This window comes from Salvia splendens, chromosome 3 (genome assembly GCF_004379255.2).
Source record: "Salvia splendens isolate huo1 chromosome 3, SspV2, whole genome shotgun sequence".
NCBI classification, from domain to species: domain Eukaryota; kingdom Viridiplantae; phylum Streptophyta; class Magnoliopsida; order Lamiales; family Lamiaceae; genus Salvia; species Salvia splendens.
Window position 1 is genome coordinate 30,521,476 of NC_056034.1, and position 20,723 is coordinate 30,542,198.

The window sequence follows — 20,723 nt, forward strand, 5'->3', positions numbered from 1 at the left end:
ACGGAGACCGGATGAATTTTAAATGAATTTTACAAACCAACCGCGCAATTCTGCCAGTTTTGTTGTTAGGTGAAAATACCACTTGTTGCTAAGTTTTAATGAATTATATGATGCATGTATGATTTAAGAAGGTATCCTATGGCATGATTATGTGTAACACGTTGAGAAGTATAATGGCATGTTTTTCCTTATGTTGATGAACGTTCGGGAATGGACAATCTAAGAAAACGATGAAAGGAACGATAGGACATGCATGATAATTGTAATAATGGAAAACCTGATTGTGTGGTGATATTGACAAGAGTTGTTGCACGTATGAGGGTACCAAGAGTAAAAGGTTGCGTAAAGTCGTGATTGTGCGGTATAAGTAAGCGAGGTGGGCTTTCTTTTTAAATAAGGGCTATGCCCTAAGTATATTTTTATGTGAAAATGATATGAATATTTGTCATGCCATGTTTTGTTTTATTCTATGGAACCTATCTGATGTGGCTTTTTCCATCAATGGATAATCGAATTCGGGTCTGTCTAGGGAGTGAGTCCCTATTCAGGCTAGTGTACACCTATGGAGATCGTGAGCCGTCTTTTGGGTCGGCCGGTCTAGTGACTTGGAATGTGGCCACGTTCCTTGTCATCAATGGATCATATATGGTAGACATCTATGGGAAAATGACTGATCAGTCGAGTTTTTACAATGGAAATGATTTTAGTGTCTTGGGCGATTTCTAAAGTTAAAACCCCATGGTCACTCAATGGTGGCATGATAAATACTTTTATAAAATGTTTTCGGCATGGGTCCACTGAGTGCATCAAGTACTCAGCCCTGCTTTTCTTTTAAAAATTGCAGGTTGAGCGTGACGGGTGCGGTGGGTGTTGAGCAAGACCGTTGAAGAAATTAAGTGTTTAGAATGTGTCATGTCTTCACACGTGGCATATTCCTTCTCTCGAAATACTTCCGCTAAGTAGTTGTCTTTCTTTTGAGTTCTTGTATCGCTGAAATATTATTCATTTTTGAGTTATTGATTGTTGAGATACTCTAATTTTATTCGAGCTATTCCCAGTTGTTTCAAGCTATGGTCGAGTTGTGTTGTTTTCCCCTTTCTTCCCCGCTTCTCTAATCCTCCCCTAGTCGCGATCAACCGTGTTTTCTATCCTTAGAAAATACGGGCGTGACATCCTCCCTGTAGTCATGAAAGTAAATTGGAAAGTAAATTGCATTAGAGGTCTCTTTTTGGAATCATTTCTTTCCAATTTCTTCTCTTTTAGTCTTAAGTACAAATGTAATCATTTATAGTTATTCTCATTTATCTCTCTTCTCTATAATCATCTCATTTATCTCTCTTTTCATGTGTTTTAAAATAAAAATAATCTTAATTTATTTTGAAATAACTTTTATAGTCTCCAAAATATTCGTTTATACAAATTAATATTCATTTTATATTCTTTAGGGATAACTAAGTTGACTTATTGCATAAAATAAGACTAATTATTAAGAAACTGAATTGAGAGAAATCATGGACTAGAGAGATACAAATAAGTAGATATGGTCAAATTTGTTCTTATAAAGTTGAAAATGCCAAAATAGGAAAGAAATAATTATAAAAGATGAAAAGGTATCTCAAATCTTATTCCAAAAACATTTGATATAGTTTATTTTTATAAACTATCGTAAATATGGAATTTTGTATTACTAGAGTACCAAATGTACAGTACATTTTATTTTATTTTTTTTAAAAAATTGACACTCATTGCATATTTGTCAGTTAAAATTGGTCCATTTTATAAGATGAAAAATATCTCAAATCTTAATCCAAAAACATCTTATAAGTATATTTTATTTTTATAGACTATAGTAAATGTGCAATCTTCTATTATTAGAAACCAAATTTATAGTCCAATTTAAAAAAATTGACCCTCATTTAATAGTATTTGTCAATTAAATTAACCCTAGCCCAAATCCTATATAAGCATATTTAAATGAAACTCCAGTTCAATAAACTCTAACGTAGATACATAAAAATGGCTTCAATCAGCCGCGAAGAGAAATCCTTCAAAATCACGCCGGAAAACGACAAATTGTTCTCGAAGCTTCTCTCTCGCGAATCCTCCTTCCGCGTCTACTACGGCGCCGCCCCCAGCGCCGTCCCCTTCGTTTGGGAGACGCGTCCGGGAACGCCCAAACACAATTCCGCCGCGAATTCCGAAATCCCGCCGCTCAAGCCGCCGCCGTCCTACTTCACCGCCGGCATCGCCAAATCCGCCGGCGGCGGATCCAGATCGAAGCTGCTCCTCCACAGCCTTTTCAGGAGGATGAATCCGAAGCGAGCGGCGGCAGTTTCTCACTCCTCCTCGACCTCGTCTTCGTCTTCGCAATCCGATCCGATCTCCACGCCTGCTCACGTGCGCAGAAGGCGACGCGCCTCCAGCTTCGGATCGTCGTTCGACGAGAGAGCGGACGATCTCCGATCGTCGAGGATATGCCTCGGGATTGGCGGCGGTGGCAGCTCGGTGAAGAGAGCGTTGCTGTCGATCGTCGGCCGTTGATCCGACGCCTGAGGTTATAGTAATTCTTAATTAATTAGTTTATCTTTACAGTAGATCGCGGTTTAGAGGTAATTTCACAGTTTACTGATTTTTAATACTCCATATTTTTGTGTCATCGTTATACTATAGTAGTTAATAATGTTGGATGGCAGTTCAAATAATCTAATTGAATGTTTTGTTACCAATTATGCAAATGTTTCTATCTAGCATTGTGCTAATTTTCTCTTAATATAACCCACTTTAGAGTTGTCAATGATTGATCGGTCTGCTGATACGAGGATTTTACTCTTTTTTTTTCTACTGTACTTCATAAAATAAGAGATGACATCACACTTCCAAGTTAATTTGAGTAAAAAAAAAATTGGAATATGAGAGCATCTCCAGTGGACGGACATCCCACTCGGACATCCACTAGGACATCCCAAAAACACCTCCTGCCACGTCACTAGGACTTCCCACCCCACTGCCACGTCACTAGGACATCCCCTGCTATATCCGCCCTTCCCATCGCCCTTCCCACTAGGACATCCCGCAATTAAAAAAATCACAATAATTTAATTTGTAGAAATGAAATTTGTAGTAAAAGAAGAGAGAAACTTGTTAACACAAGTGGTGCAAATGAAATGAAGTTCAACGAGCCGTATATATAGAATTTAAAAAAAAAAAAAAAAAAATCAAATATCGGACGTCCGACCGGGACGTCCGACCTTCGCCACAGTGGCGCCCGTCCACCCGCCCGTCCCCGGGACGTCCGAGGGACACCCGACGTCCTCACGGGACGTCCGTATCCGACCTCCGACCTCCCAACGGCGGACGTCCCGTCGCCCTTCCCGGTGTCCGACCGGACGTCCTACCGGAGGGGCGCCATAGGAGATGCTCTGATACTCCCGTTCCATAGAAATAAGTCATATTTCTTTTTTCGTTTGTCCCATAGAAATAGACCATATTTCCTTTTACGTCCGTCTCATACAAATAGTCTATACAACTTTTTTCTCATTCTTTTTACTTTATTATTTATTTGTGCCATAATTATACAATTTCAAAAACTCGTGCCAATCCCAAATAACCCATTTCTATGGGACGTAGTGAGTAATAGGTATTCTTTTCGTCTACCAAAAATAGTTCTATTGGTAGACTCTCACATATTAAGCAGAATAAATAAAATGAGTAAAGTACAAGAGAAAAATAGAAAATCGGAATAAAGTATGGGAGGAAAATAGAAAATTGGAATAGTGTAAGAGAAAGAAGAATAATAGTAAATGAGTAATATATTATGAGTAACTTGTCATTTTATTTTTAGTAGTATGAAACTTGTTTTGGTAATGAATGAAAATGGAAATATAAGACTATTTTTTTAGACAAACGAATTATTTATATTTCATTGACTTGATTTCATAAACTGACTCGTAAGATATACTCGTACTAATCAATCACATAATTAGGGAAAGTATAATCCCTCAAAATCATCCATCTTCGCATATTCATTTACATTTTCTAACACAAATTCTCAAGTTCAGTAATGAGATTTTCGATAAACTAGTTCAAAAACTTGTTGAGTTTACTGAATTAAGTAGGATCTTTGTCGGCATATTTCATCTATAAATACTCTCCTCATCATTCTTCACACCCCTTCAAACTCAATAGATCAGAATCTTCAACTTTTTTTGGTAAATTCATTACAATGGATTCAAACTCAAACATCCCTTTCTGACCAATGACACGACTGAGGAGCAAGGGTTGGAGGAAAGAAGATTCCATCTGATTGGTGTGAATGTGGTGATGCGCAAAGGCAAGGGGAAGGCGGAGACATGGATCGGAGGAATGTGTCGATATGTATGCGTGGTGTTTTACTTTATAAGACGAAAAGTGTTATTCGAAGTGTACATTAAAGAGGAATGGTTGGCCATACACAATAAAATTAAAGAGGCTATTGGGAAAAAAAATGTCATATACCGTAACACTAGTAATATCTTTATGCATAAATAAATACAAAAAAAATATAAAGATCGTGATACATGGGGCGAGACAGTTCTCACTCGTGAGTTGGCTCGACGATACGTCGACCCACAACACGGCTCGCAGTCATTGCATCCAGGCTGAACGTGTCTGAGACCACGCGTTGCCCATGCCCTAAATGGGCACTTGAAGTATGTACTAGTAAAACACATGGGGCATATACCAGTCTCATAAATACTAGTATTGCTACTTGCTATTCTGCCTCATATAAGTAACTGCTACTATTATATGAATTTATATTCCACGTATAAATGTAAATATAAAACAATAGAAAACATATAAATTCACCAGTCACCACTATTCTTTGTTAATTGGATGGACTTTTTTGTTTCTCATACTCCCTCCGTCCACTAAGTGACGGAACTAAAAAATTAAATAAGTCTTGGACTGAATATCTTAAAAATAATAACATTAAAATATTTAATTTTACACGTAATGTTTGTACAATTTTACTGCTAATTGTTTTCAACGAGTCACCGTGTGTTGAAATAGCTGAAGAATGTTCTGATTTTCAATTTTTTCTGTGGTATATTCCTTATTGTTTTGGAAAATACCGGTAGGATCAATACAACAAGATTTCTTAGATAATATATATTCATATGCTAATAAATTTATTAACTATTACTACTTGCACAATACAAATAGTTTTATATTCTTTTCGTCCCACAAGAATATGCACTTTTGGTTGGACATGAGTTTTAATGCACAATTGGTAAAGTAAGACATAAGTAGAAATAAAAAAGTAATTAAAGTATTGTTAGTGGAGAATGAGTCTTACCTCATTAGAGAGAAAATTGTGCATATTCTTGTGGGACGGAGGAAGTAATATATTGTAAGTCCTACTTTTATATATCAGTAGATAATAAAATATAAGTAAAATTAGTTAGTGAATTATGAAGTTAGTTTACCCAAAATAGTACTAATGTGAAATCAAACATTTAGGGATATCCTTTAACTGACAATGTGTGATTCTTAATGGATAACATTTATAAAAAAGGAATAATTGCTCCAAAAGTCATGAACTTTCCACAAATTTCAGTTTTTCCCAACAATTTTGAAAGTATCGTGTAATATCATGAACTTAACCGGACGTTGCCGTTTTCCCATGTCGGGTTCTCCGACTGTGTAGCTCGCTTACGTGGCATATTAATCTGATGTGGCTGCTTAGTGGGCGATGAGTTACTTAGTGGCCGATGAGTTGGTAAAAAAGTTTAAAATAATTTTTACTCACAATCGTTTCAACTCCCTTAATCCAACTCTCCCAAATCCAACACTCCCATCCTCCCAAAATTGAACGCTAAAATTGTTTGATGAACCGAGCACTCCAACTATCCCAAATCCAGCACGCCGCCGTCGCCGCCGCCCACCACATCGACTACGACGACGGCGACCAAGGCGATGACGACGAGCTGCAAGGGTTTCCTCTCCAGAAGCGACTACGACGCGAGCAGCATATTAATGATTTTGTGCGATGTCGGTGTACCCGTAAGTGTGACAACCAACCTTCTTTATGGACAAATTTGAAGTTGTTGTTCCCCACATTTGTTATTTCATCTTTTTTTTGAGAAATGGTCCCATGTGGTTAGGTTTAAATATTCATTTGTCCCCACTGTAATGTAATTTGATTTTCTATATCCTATGGCCCCCATTTAGCATAGTTGTGCTCGTTTTACTCGTATCTTGTCCAAATTTGCATCGTTTTGCTCGTATTTTGTCGGATTCTTTTACATAGTGCTACCCATTTGCGTTAAATTTGATAAGATTTATTTTTGAACATATCAGGAAGCCATTTGGCATATTTTTTCATGTGGGAGGGGGGGCAGTTTATTCAAGATGAGAAGTTTGAGAAATATTCAGGTGGAGAAATGGCAGCAATAGGTGTTGGTTTTGATCCAGATAGGTTTGGGTATTTTGATTTGGTAGAGGAATTGAACAAGTTAGGATTTGAGAGGTGGAAGAGGCTTAGCTTTAAGAAGCCATGGTCAGTAGAGCAAGTTGACATAAAAAGTGATGTTGAGGTGATGGTAATGATATCACTTTCAAGCATATGCCCAAAAGTGCGGAAAAAAATTGATTCTATGATTTATGAGAGCAGAAATTGCACAACTATTCCTTCAATAGGTGGGATATTTGAAGTCAGACACTTCCAGGATAGGTTTGTTGTTACTCCTGCTTTGAGGCACTGTGGTTGTAGGAAGTTGGAGTTGACTGGAATCCCTTATGTGCATAGATGTGCTGTAATTAACTTCCTCAAGCATGATGTGGATGAGTACGTCCATGAGAACTTTTCAGTGACTAAGTATAAGTTGGCTTATTGATGCACTATTTTTTAACACTACAACTACTGGCAGTATACAAGGCAGAAATAATATAGTTTCTCAAACATTTAAATGTATAAGAAGCAAATAAGTCTAATTCTTCTGCACAGTAGACTGGTCGTGAACGATGTTAACAGAATGTGACGCAGTCGGTTCTTTGTAGAAGAGAAATAGAATTTCACAACCTAGATAGGCTTTGGCTACCTATCGCGAAAGGTTGCAGTGTCAGTCCGCATGTTTCCTTACCTTAGGAAATAAATGACACTGGTGTGGTATATCACTGAAGGATCTAACAGTTGAGATAAGTCTTTCTTGCTATTTGCTGAAAGACGAGGTCTCGGTGATTGTTATTTCTTAATCATTGTTGATATAACATTGAGCATACGATATTGATTATGCACTACTTTGATTTATCAAATGGTGCAGATTTTTCTCAATCCAAGAATCTTGATATCTTGGGTAGTGGTGATCAATGTCTAAAGGTGCTAGTATTGTTATTGCAATGAATCGTGTGCTGGGTGAGTCCAGTTTGATAATATCCTCAAGAGGGGTTCGAAAAAGGTTTTATTATTCAGAAACCCGGCCGGTTGGAATTTATTCCAGAATAATAAATAAAGATTTTGAACTAGACAACTCTTCGAAAAAGATATTAATTAATTAAAGTCAAATAGCAGACTTAAATTAATTAATGAATATTTATATCTTAAACACGGGAAATAATAAATAAAAGAGGTAAAGCCCGGATTACTCGTAATTTGGGATTGGACGGGCACTCAATATTATTTTTCTGTAGTGGCTGATAATAATATTCTATCGGACTTGTATTAAATTGGGGCTCAATTTAATTAGTAAAAGTCCTACAGGTTTCGCCCAAGTCCAACCTCCATAGATCCCTAATCTGGCACATCATAACTCTATATAAAGGAGATTTGGGAGAAGACAAATTAATTTTTATTAAAATTTCGTTCCTCTCTCTCTGGGATTGAACGTATTTTTTTCAGTTCTCCCCATAACTTAATTTTTGTCTTCTTCACTAATTAAGTCCGTTTGATTCTGACAAGCTTTGCCCACCCAAATTTCAGATTCTGAGTTCGGGACACAGATTAGAAGGTTCGTGGTTGAGTACGAAGAACATCTCGTGGAGAAGGCGCAAGCAATCGACGATTCTTTAGAGAATCAGATAGGTAATTCTAAACTGTAGAAATTCATGAACTAGGGTTTTGATTTCTTATTTGTGAATGATATGTGTTCTAGCATGCAATTGATTGTAACATGTGATAAATTGATCCATATGTATGATTTATTTGTGAATGCATGACTTCCGCTGTATAAGGGGTACCAATCCCTAACAATTAGTATCAGAGCCAATTTTTAGCTGTGATTATGTAGATTAATTTCATTTTCCGTGAATTGGTTGAATGCATGTTTTTATGCGTTGCTGCGGTGTTTTGATATATGATCACCCATTTCCTTTGATTACGTGAAAATATTAATCGATATATGCGATTTTTATATGTAACAATCGCGCTACAATTTTGGGAGAATCAATGGGTTATTACGTGATGAAAATTGCTTGTTTAACCTTTTCCCAGTATGTGTAATCATTACAATGACTAAGTGATTTAATTCACTTTTGGATTGTTTTTCTTTCTTGCGGTGTATAGTCGAAGTTTTTTATAAGCTTTGACTTCTCTTGTGCGTAATAATGAGATCGCCCTTAATATAACTTATTTGATGGGCATTCAATCATGTATTGGGATCATTACATAGACGTAATGATTAGATCCATACATATTAATTGATGAATTCTATTATGTATCACCGCATGAATCCACCGCGAAAATTTGTTCGTTGGTTGCAATTATTTCGCGTGAATATGGAATAATTCACTAAGTGGAGAATTGCACCGCGATGTTCGTGGAGACGGCTTTGACTGCTGAACAGATACTCGGAGCTGAACAGGTTGCTACAACAGCAACGTTCCGATAAGCGAAGTCGAGCACTCCAGAAGCGACTGCAGTTCGAGTGGGAGCCCAGCAGCAGCGTTTCCGGCCTCGTGTGGTTGCATTTCCAAAATTAGTTCGGGTTTTCCTAAACCCTAGGAACTAATTTTGGAGAAATATTCAAAATTAGTTTTTGAATAATTTTCAACATATGATTTAGAATAAGATAGGAATATATCTTTAATTGGATTACCTAAAATTAAATTTTTAATTAAATTATGGATCAATTGGATATTTATCCTTATTTTCTAGATTTATATAGTTTAAATTCTATCTAGATAAATCCTAGATAAACTAGGACAATTATAATTAATTTTATTTTGTCTTATGGGTTTATATAGATTTAATTCTACGTGAATAAATCCTAGATAGACTAGATAAATAATTATTTATATTTGGATTTTATTCTTATTTTATGGATTTAGATATATTTAGTTATATCAAGAGAAATCCTAGATGAATTTGGATGATGATAATTAAATTTATTTTTGTCATGGGGATTTAGATAGAGTTTATTCTATCTTAGTGAATCCTAGATGGACTAAAATAAATAATAATTAATTTTATTCATATCTTGTAGATATTGGTAGATTTATATCTATCTAGAATATATCTTAGTAGATTTGGATAATTAAAATTCATGTTTATCTTTATGTTGTGGATATTTATAGAATTGATTCTATTTAGAAAATATCCCAGTAGATTTAGATAATTAAGTTTATCTCTATCTTATAGATATTGATATATTTATATCTACCTAGAATATATCTTAGAAGATTTAGATAATTATTAATCCAGTATTGTAATTATCTTTTGGGTTTAAGATAGATTTAGTTCTATCTAGTTAAATCCTAGTTGAATTAATTAATATTAATTCTACTTTATCCTAATTTTATGTATATAAATAGATTTATTTCTATTTAGAAAATATCATAGATAAATTTGTATAGAGATAATACAATATAATCCTTATCTAATTGAATTTTGATAAAATTAATTTTATCTAGAATAAATGCTAATAGATACAATATATTCTAGTTTCTTATTCTAAATAATCTAAGATTTTTTTTTAAATCTTGGAATGATAGGATTTTATCTTTATCTTATGGATTTGGAGAAATTTATTTTTATTCTGAAATATCCTGGTATGATTTAGATAATGATAATCCAAGGTTAGTCTTATCTTGAGTTTTAAGATTTGATTTTGTCCATGTAAAATCTAGAATAATCCTAAGAGGATTTAGATAGATTAAATTCTATCTAGGAAAATCCAAAATTAATTTCGATAACCATTATCCAAGATAAACTTATCAATTCTGAAATTCCTATATTGGATAATATAAGTAATTAATTATTTAAGTAAATCTCCTTAGATTTATTAAATAGATATCATAGAAAAAGAAGCCAAGTACTTGATTAAATGGTTCGAAGCTAGAATGTAACAATTCATCAAATAAATCAGAGTTCGATGGTGAGATTCTACAATTCTCATTTCACAAAAGAACAACGGAATAAGTCCTTACTAAACGACTTCGTGTATGAAGACACGAATCGTTGGAAGATCCACTTGATTATTTAATAACATCGACTCCGATCAATACTCTTTCTCTTGACGTTCAACCTGCACATTTATAAATACATGCAGGGCTGAGTACATGATACCTCAGTGGACACGTGCCAAAAAGCAAAACATACATTATATAGTTGTCATTCATCAACAGTATCACACGGGGGGTTTTTCTTAAAAGACCCGAGCATACTACATTCTTCGTGATCTTAAAAGTCTGACTGATCAGTCTAAGTTCTTCAAAACTCATACCATATCTGAGAATCATATAACATGAAGGTGGCCACCTTCAACGAACACCATAGTCGGCCAACCTTGGATGGCTCACAACTCTTGTGCACGTTATTACGAACAAGATTTGTGGTCCCATTGGGAACCGAATTAGTTACTTAGTTTTGGCATCGACAAAACCCTCGGGCATATAGCCCCAACAGATAGGCCTCATAAACAAACATTTTATGGCATGACAACAACTTTAAAAAAATCATAACTCCATTTTGAGAAAATATGATATTTCATAATTTCACAAGTATTTTCTTTATATCTATACTATAGTGTTGGATATTAAAAGAAAGCCCACAATTATATCTTGAATAGAAAGCTCGTAGAATACTTAGTTACGAAAGCCTATAAAAATACTTTTCGTAAAAACTGTAATCTTAGCAGAAAGCCCACCTGATATGCTTATTCCTCAACTCAATTACTCGTTTTGTCCTCACTTTCCCTTGAGCAATTTATCCTTTGAAAATAAATAGCGTAACACGCTAATTATTACTTGAACTATTTCTCTTTAGAAAGAATGCATGCATCCTATTGGATAGCACCTATATCTCAGCCTCGTCTTATAGGAGTTTGTATAGTAGAAATCACCTTTCAATTGATTGAATACTGTAAAAACTCTTATTTTATTTTCCAAGGAATAAAACAGGTTATTTTTGTCATAATGTTGTTATGTTTTACATTTAAATGTATAAGTAACTTAACAAAGTCTAAATCTTTGTTTTAATAGACCGGTTGTGGTCGTCGTCGACTTTAAGGTAACACGGTCAGTTCTGAACAAAGAAAAATAAGAATTTCACAACCCATATAGGCCTAGACTACCTATCGTGAAAAGTTACAATGTCAGTCCGCATATATCTAAGCCTTAATGAAATAAGATGACATTGGTGTGGTAGAGCATTGAATTGGATCTAACAGCGAGACAAGTCTTTATGCTATTTACTGAAAGACGAGGTCCTGATAATTATTTGTTTCTTAATCAATGTACGTTAGCATTGAGCGTACGGTATTGATTATGCACTACAATGACTTACCAAATGGTGCAGGGTTTTCGCAACCCAATAATCCTGGTATATTGGGTAGTGGTGATTAATATCTAGCGGTGCTAGGATTGCTATTATATTGAATCGTTCGCGAGGTGAGTCTCGTTTGATAACGTACTCAAGTGGAGCTCGAAATAAGGCTTTATTATTCGGAGCCTAGCTAGTTGGAGTTTGATTACTCTATGAATAATAAATAAGCGTTTCCTGCTGAGTCCACTCTTGGAATTAATTAGATGTTAATTAATTAAGTCTATAACGGACAATAATTAATTAATGGATGTTTCTATCTTAAGCGCGGGAAATAAATGACAAACAATGGAAACCCGGATTACTTATAATTTCGGATTTGGATTGGTGGTGCAATATTACTTCTGTAGTGGTTGCTCGTAATATTCCAATATAAGTTTATATTAAATTGTGGGTTCAATTTAATTATTAAAAAGCTAATTTGGGGAGGCCATATCCAAAACCTTCCATAGATCCCTGGTATCAGTATACAGTCCGGGAACCAGTCAGAAGATCCGTGGTTTAGTACTCAAGATCTTCACGTGGATAAGGCGCTAGCTATCTTTGATTCTTTGGAGAATCATCAAGGTAAAATGGCTAATCCATAGAAAAGCAGGTTTTAGGTTTCAATTATTCTTAAAGCATGATTTATTTGAGTTATGAGCATGATACATGTGATAATTGCGCGAATAGAATCTGTCTAAATAATCTAATAAATAGATCGCATTCATTATCTAATTTATTGTATGCACACTTCCGCTGCCAACCCCTTCAATTGGTATCAGAGCCAGTCTTTGCTGGTGTGGCTCCGACACTGATGCCGTCGATGAGGGAAACGGTTGGCTTTGCTGCCGGGAAACCCTAACCCCAAAAACAGAACCCTAACCCTAGTCGAACCCTAGGTTGTGTGACGCTAAACCGAGAGCAGCACCACCATGTGCGGTTGCTACTGGTTCAGGTGACATCGCCGGCAGCAGAGGGAATTCGCTCGGAGCAACGAGGCGCAGGCTGCGCGCTGGGCGACGGCGACGGAGAGAGCAAATGATGCCATGCGCATCATAGAGTTGAATGATGACTCACGCCGGAAAGGGAGACCGAAGCAGCCGCGTTCTGTCGTGGGCTAGCGGTGAAAGCTGGACGGCCTACTGCCGTTCCAGTGATTTTTGTCGTCGTTGATCGTGCGAACCTCGGTCGACGAGATAACGATGAAATATTATTTTATGATTATTTAATTCTAGAAATTAAAAGAAATCATTGAAATATTATTATTTAATAGAAATAAAACATTTTGGGAAGTTTCCCTGGATTTTAGGAATATTTTGATTATAAACTGTATCTATGGAAATAAATATATTTATTTACTCATAGATGATATGGACAAGAATAATTTAATAGTTTCCTAATTATTTTATATATCTAGAATTTGACTGAACTTCAGTCGGCGGAGGATTTCATGATCCAAGCTAAGGCAGCGATGGTTAGTTCGACACATCGTTCCTCTGGCCCTAGGCCTGGTGCAGGAAGGAAGAAAGTGACGAACCAGGTCGCCGCTAAGGATGCTAAGGGAAAGAAGAAGAGGAAGCCAAACAAGAAGCAAACAGGAAAGTGTTTCAAGTGTGTAGAAAAGGGGCATTGGAAGCCAGACTGCCCTAAAAGGGCCAAGGCGACAGGTATGCACCAAGCTCTAGTTGTCGAGTCATGTTTGGCTTCGATATCATCTCATACTTAGGTTATTGACACAAGAGCTACTGTTCATATTTGTTTTGATCCTAACTTAATACAGGTGACAAGGCAGCTATATGATCGTGAGATCGAGGTCCAACTGGGCGACGCTACTAAAGTGGCGGCCTTTGCAGTGGGAGACGTTTATTTGCGTTTTAGTAGTGATAGATTTTTTATATTGAAGAATGTTTTGTTGATACCTTCTTTTAGAAGAAATTTAATTTCAGCTTCTAAATTAGTTTTTGATGGATATTCGATTTCTTTTAATGACAATTGCATTATTAAGAAAGATGGTAATTATATCTATCGTGGTATTATGGAAAACAATCTGTACACAATCATATCTGTACAATTGAATGATCCCAAATCAAAACTCAATAATGCATTAAGAAAAGAAGGATTCTCTTGTGCCAACCAAAGAAGGATTCAAACTCTCGTGGACCAAGACCTTCTTAAAGGTCTAGAAACAGAGTCATTCTCCACGTGTGAATCCTGCTTAGAAGGAAAGATGACTAAGAGACCTTTTAGGGTAAAAGGTAATATGGCCAAAGAAATACTAGAGCTCGTTCATACTGATGTGTGTGGACCAATGTCAACCGAGGCAAGAGGTGGACCAAAATGGGCGCTCTTAGTGAGGCGATCGACTATCACCAAAATTGTAGTATTTCCTCTTTGAGATTTTGGTAATCCCGTGACAAAATCCATAACTATGTGTTCCCATTTCCATTCGGGAATCTCCAACGGCTGCAACTTCCCATAGGGTCGTTGGTGCAGTGCCTTCACTTGCTGACATGCAAGACATCTCTCAACGAAAGATTCTATATCTCTCTTCATGCCGTCCCACCAGAACTTCTTCCTCAAATCCTGATACATCTTTATACTCCCTGGGTAGGCGGTGTATGGAGTATCGTGCGCTTCGCTCATTATCTGGTTTCTGAGCTCTTCCTGGTTTGACACACATAATCTTCCCACAAACGTGAGTGCATTGCCTGCCTCCTCCCGATAATTCATTTGTTCGCCCGTTCTCACTTTTAGGCGCAACATCTCTAGAGTTTTGTCCTGTCTCTGGGCTTCGATGATTCTGCCTCTCAAATCGGGAACCACTACTACAGTAGAAATTATACCTTCTACCGTATCAAGTGCTCGCACCATTTCTAAACTCATTCTGTCGAATTCTCGTAGCAGTTTCTTTTCCTGGGTGAACAGGACTGCTACTTGGTGCTGAGTTTTATGGTTCAACACGTCTGCCACAACGTTAGTCTTGCCCGAGTGGTAATTTATGTCGCAGTCATAGTCTTTCACTAATTCGAGCTATCTTTTCTGTCGCATGTTCAAGCCCTTTTGCTCGAAGAAGTATTTGAGACTCTTGTGGTCCGTGAAAATTTCACACCTAACTCCATATAGGTGATGTCTCCAAATTTTTAAAGCATGGACCACTGCCGCTAGTTCTAGGTCGTGCTTTGGATAGTTGAGCTCGTGTGGCCTGAGTTGCCGTGACGCATAAGCGATCACCTTCCAATTCTGCATCAACACACACCCAAGTCCGCTCTTGGAGGCGTCTGTATAGACAACGTAGTCCGTCCCTGGCTCTGGGACTACTAGTACGGGTGCGCTGGTCAATTTCTATTTTAACAGCTGAAAACTTGCTTCGCACTCAGGAAACCATGAGACTTTGGTTCCGTTCTTGAGTCGTTGAGTCATTGGTCGTGCAATCTTCAAGAATCCTTTAATGAATCTTCTATAGTAGCCAGCTAGTCCTAAGAAACTTCGGATTTCGTTGGGTGTATTCGTTACTTTCCAATTTCGTACCGCATCTACCTTTGCAGGGTCCACTCGGATCCCTTCTGCCGTCAAAATATGTCCAATAAAGTTAACCTCATCGAGATAAAATTCACACTTACTGAATTTGGCGTAAAGCATCTCCGCCCGTAGCATCTCTAGGGCAATCCTCAAATGTTCCTCGTGTTCCTTTCTATTCTTAGAGTTTATCAGCGCATCTTCGATAAAGACTAGGACAAACTTGTTGAGGTACGGATAAAAAACGCGGTTCATCGGGTCCATGAACACCGCTGGTGCATTCGTTAGCGGTGTGCATTCGTTAGTCCAAATGGCACCACAGTAAACTCATAGAGACCATATCTGGTTCGGAAGGCCGTCTTGGCACATCCGCAGGTTTAATATTCAGCTTGTGATATCACAATTTCAGATCCATCTTAGAAAATACGCTGGCTCTTTTGAGCTGGTCAAACAGATCATCGATCCTAGGTAAGGGATACTTGTTCTTTAGAGTCAGTGTGTTAAGCTCTTGGTAGTCCACACACATTCTTATGGTCCCGTCTTTCTTCTTGACGAACAGTACAGGTGCTCCCCATGGCGAGACGCTTGGTCTGATGAATCCCATGTCCAGGAGTTCTTCCAGCTGTACCTTCAGTTCGTCTAGTTCCTTTGGGGTCATTCGATATGGTGCATTCGATACCGGGGCAGATCCTAGTTCTAGATCTATAGTGAACTCCACTTGCCTGTCTGGCGACAGACCCGGTAGTGTGTCAGGAAACCCATCTGTAAAATCACGAGCGATGTCGACCTCTTCCAATTTTCTATCTTCCTTCTCCTCTTTGTTCAGGTAGACAAGGTATGCAGGGCATCCTTTCTCTATCAACTTGTTGGCTTGCAACATCGAGATTATAGATTTTCGCGTTCCTATAGAAATTCCGTGAAAGCGTGTAGCTTCACCTTCGGGGGTTCTAAAATAAATTTGTCTCTCTTTGAACAGGATCGTGACACGGTTTTCAGCCTGCCAGTCCATTCCTAGTATTATGTCCACATCCCACATGATCATAATACTCAAGTCGTTCGCTACAATCTTATGTTCGCCCAGAGTGATTTCTTACTTCGAGCAATTACGAGAAATTTCTATACGACCTCCTACTGGGGAAGATACTTCCATCCTATGTCCTGATTCCTTAGTAGCGAGTTTAAAAGTAGTCACGCAATTTGTAGAAATAAACGAATGTGAAGCACCAGTATCAAACAAAAGCATAACGGGTGCGTTGAAGAGCTTACCCATGCCTGCCAAATTTCCCTGGTTTACCTCTGGCTGCTTCTGCCTCATTGCATAAGCTTAAGCCTGTGTTAGGAGTTTAGGCCTCGGCTGATGGTTCTTAGATGACTGATGTGGATCTACTCCAGGTTGGACATTCATTGCGCGCAGTTGTGGGCGTTGAGCTGACGGGTGAGGATTTGCTCCCATCCCTGGAGTCTTGTTTGGGCAATGCTTAGTAAGGTGCTCATTCTTTCTGTACTTGAATCAGGCATCCGTCCCTATCTTGAGGATGCCGCCATGCAGTTTGTTGCATTTGGGGAATGGGTCGGACCTTGGTGGTTGCCCTTGAATGGTCCAGGGTAGCTTGGTATCCGCCACCTAGTGGCCTGCTTAGTCCCTGCCCGTTCCTACTTAGGCTCGGGTTGGGCTCGCTGTCCCACCCACTTTCTCTTGTCCCTGGATGCTTGGGAATGTGCTGGGTGTGGAGCATGACTCACAGCTAGCCCGGTTTCCTCTCCCGACATGGCTGCCTAGATGTATAGTGCTCTACCCAAAGTCTCAGAGTAGGACAGTCCTCCATGGCTGGCCAGTTCTATACGAATCTCGTACCTCAGACTGGTACAAAATTTTTCAGCCTTCTTTTCATTAGTTTTCAACTGTTCTGATGTGTACCGAGCCATATCACAGAATATCCGGTCATAGTCCGTTACTGACATCCGTGCTTGTTTTCTACTGCGGGGACTTCATTTTTGTTCCCTCACTAGTCTCACATACTTGCGGTTTTTAATTCACCACCTCTTTTATTGTCAACATTTATTCGCTAACACGTAATCTGTGAGACTACTTGTACTTCCTTTATAACTGATCTTGTGCTCACTTATTCTTACGCGTTTTCATCGATCAACTATTCTTATCTAATTCGTGCGGCATGACGGGGTCGTTGAGTGTATCATCTTTACTCATGTCTGTCTATGAGGACTTATTTCTCATAGATATTTGAAAGGATCTAGGCTTTGCCTTCTTTGAGAGTCTCGCATTGGGAATTTAGTCAAACAACCTTATTTTGGATGATACTGATTTTAGATTGATGAAATACTGAAAGAAATCCCTGTCTTAGGAGAGTACTCAAATTACTCAAGGTGGAAAGAATAATTTTTGGTGTGACTCTATGAATTAATTGTCAACTTGCATTGATTGGTTTACAAAGAGAGCAGGACTAAGCTCAAGTAAACTTGAAGATTTCTCTGGTTTGACTTTATGAATTAATCTCATTCTTTCAAAAGATCACACTGGTTAAGAGGTTTCAAGTAAACCCATAGGACTTGGGGATTTCTCGAAAGATATGAAATGTGCCACGAAATAGGACAAAACGAATTAATTTGGAGTTCTCATAGTAGTCATCAAATAGTATGGTCCAGTCGGCCGTTAAGATTTGAAGAGCGGGAAGATGATTGCTGCTGCTATGTAAAAGTAAACTCTTAGGTTCAGAGGATTCGCTAGAGCACAGGGTCTAGGAGATCATGAGCTCTCAGAATTCAGTCGTTGTCACAACAATCCCGCTTCAAAGCCTCAACCCTCTATACTATTGGCTAGTATAGGGAAGTAGGGATCGAATCCACGAGGATGGAAGGGTTTGGAATGCATTAAGAGAATTTTGGAGGGTTTGGCTGTTGCCACGCAACAAGAGGGTTGAGTTCTACTACTAGACCTGGGAAATTAAAACTAATCTATTCTATCTACTGGATCCAGAGAACTAAAAGTGCTTCAAACATAGTCACATGCATGATTCGAAACTGGAAATTAACTTTGGAACAGTTATCAAACTACTGGGTCAGGTAAAGTAAAGTTTCCTAAAACAACGAGACAACAGAACATAAGAAAAAGTAACGGAACAAATTTCCTTAAATAGCTACTGACAAGAAAGCTGCAACTAATAAACTAAAGTGGATCTAATTCTAACTACCGATTATCTTCATCTTCTTCAGTAAACAAACATGAACTGGAACAGAACAGAGCATAGAAATAGAGCAAACTTCAGATCGGACGTTAAACATGATGATTAAGCAGAAAATTAACAGATCTAATCTACGAGGTCAAGTAAATCAATAGTAACAGAAAATTCCATGCAGATCCAAAAGTACGTACTCATATTTAAACATTAAAAAGGAAATCTACACTAGATCCATCAGATTCACACCAACAAAACTCAGATCCATAACCTCCAATTCTGATTCAAACCAACAACCAACAAATCCACTCAGATCTCTCCGATCTCAACTTCAAATATCCAACAGTTGCGAAAAGCATCCAAATCAGTAAATAAGCAGTAAAGCATCAGAATCAGAGCGGAAACAAAAAATAGAAACTAGATTAAGCATCAAACTGCAAATGTAGCCTTAAAACAGTAGCCGAACTTCCGGCAAGGAAGTTAGGAAAGTAAGTACGTGCAGAAAATTAAAATTGTTTCTTCGCCCTTATCAGGACAGTGTTACACTTCCAAAGACACCAAAACTACACCACTACCCAGAATTCCCCATATGAAAACAAGCGTGTGAGCTAAGTGAGTGAAGATGAAGAGTGAGCTGAAACTAACTAAGGATTTTCCTATCTCCCCCAAAACTGCTTCTTTGATATTTTTCCTCGTATTTATAGGCACGACTCCAATCCCTAGGGCAATCGGTCTTTGTGGTTTGACGTTTATGCCCTCGAGGATTCTGCTCCTTTTCTTCAATTTTTGCTCCTATTTCCTCTGCCCTGGTAAATAGAACATGTTCCTGGATCCGACAGAATATTCACGCACCTGGACTTATAATTACACGTTAGCATCATGGAAACACAAAATTTAGACCCAAAATAGATGCATGAAACGAGCCTTATCAAGATTCAAGAGGATCTTGCTAACAATTGATGATGGCTCAAATGTCTTAAAGCTTGGAAGGGTCAGTCGCAGTAGTACGTGAAAGTGCAGGCAATTGCCATGAAGTCGCGCTGACCATCCTCTAAAAAATTATGTGTTTGTTAAGAAATTCTCAATGAGATAAACCTTCGGGTAACCGCCAAAGTAATTCGTTAAGAACGACTGGGTATGCTAGTCTTAACGAATATTGAAGACATAATAAAATTTCCAAGCCGGAACATGCATGTAGTGGAATTGAACATGAGAAGATCTCATTTTTGCAAGAAAAAACTTGTCATATACATGTTTGCAAAATAACCAGAGTTGACGGGAGTTCCAAGAAAAATGCGTCACTAATTAATGACAAGGTCTGGGAAAACGAGCTTAGTCTGAAGGTTCTGAAGACAACCAACTTTAGAATAACGATGCGATTGGGCTTGCGAAGTCAAAATATCACTCATACTAATGATGAGTAACAAAAGTTGTCGCCAATCGGCATGTCTGAACATATAAGAGAAAAGCCCGTGCTCATGCAACTGAAAGTGAATAGTGATCTGATGTACCCAAGATAATAAGGAGCACATTGATTTGCAATGCAAGTTGCTAAAAGTGTCTGAAATAGAATATTTAACCATGATCTTCGAATTGGAAATGGGTCACAACTCTCATAGCAAAAGGGAAGTATTGTTACCCTGCTTTGCAAAATGCAGTTTGATCAAGGGTGTAAAATAATCGGGGGAGCATTTCCATTAGGATGTTCAAAGAAATAAATTTCCGGGAATCCAAGTAAGTACTGCTGATTAAAATCGTCTATTTTATCCATGTGGTGGGAACATCTTGTCACGACCGCCCATACTAGGGGTACGATAAACGAGGAGATCGTGACCACGAAATAACAATAAAGACAACATTTAAGGATGACAGTTTATATGCAATACTTCATTAGCTTAAAAGAATAATATTTTAGTTTAAAGAAACTTAATGTCATAAATTCATTATTAATTAGCATAGACTTATAGTAAACGATTTTTCAAAGGAAGCGGCGGGGAAAAATAAATATCAAAATCCAATTAATTCCCGAAAGAACAAAGGTTTTAGTTTACGAAAAACCGTTTTAGAGTAACGAAGTAAACAACGGATTAACGTCTAAAAGTATTTGACATGCCAAAAGTAGTACGAAGTAAAATAAAGTCTTGAGGCATAGTTCAAAAATATAGCAGCTAAAATAAGGTTGTAGAGAGAGTGAAGGATGGTGCCTATGTATGAAGACATAACGCATCCAAATTCCC

At 37.7% G+C, this 20,723-nt stretch overlaps 1 protein-coding gene across 1 annotated transcript; it reads left to right on the forward strand.

The window, feature by feature from the left end:
* Window positions 1-2,016: 2,016 nt before the first annotated feature.
* Window positions 2,017-2,541, forward strand: LOC121796854. Its single transcript, XM_042195627.1, has one exon. It carries the CDS (start codon window positions 2,017-2,019, stop codon window positions 2,539-2,541), a length of 525 nt encoding a protein of 174 aa, XP_042051561.1.
* Window positions 2,542-20,723: the final 18,182 nt, after the last annotated feature.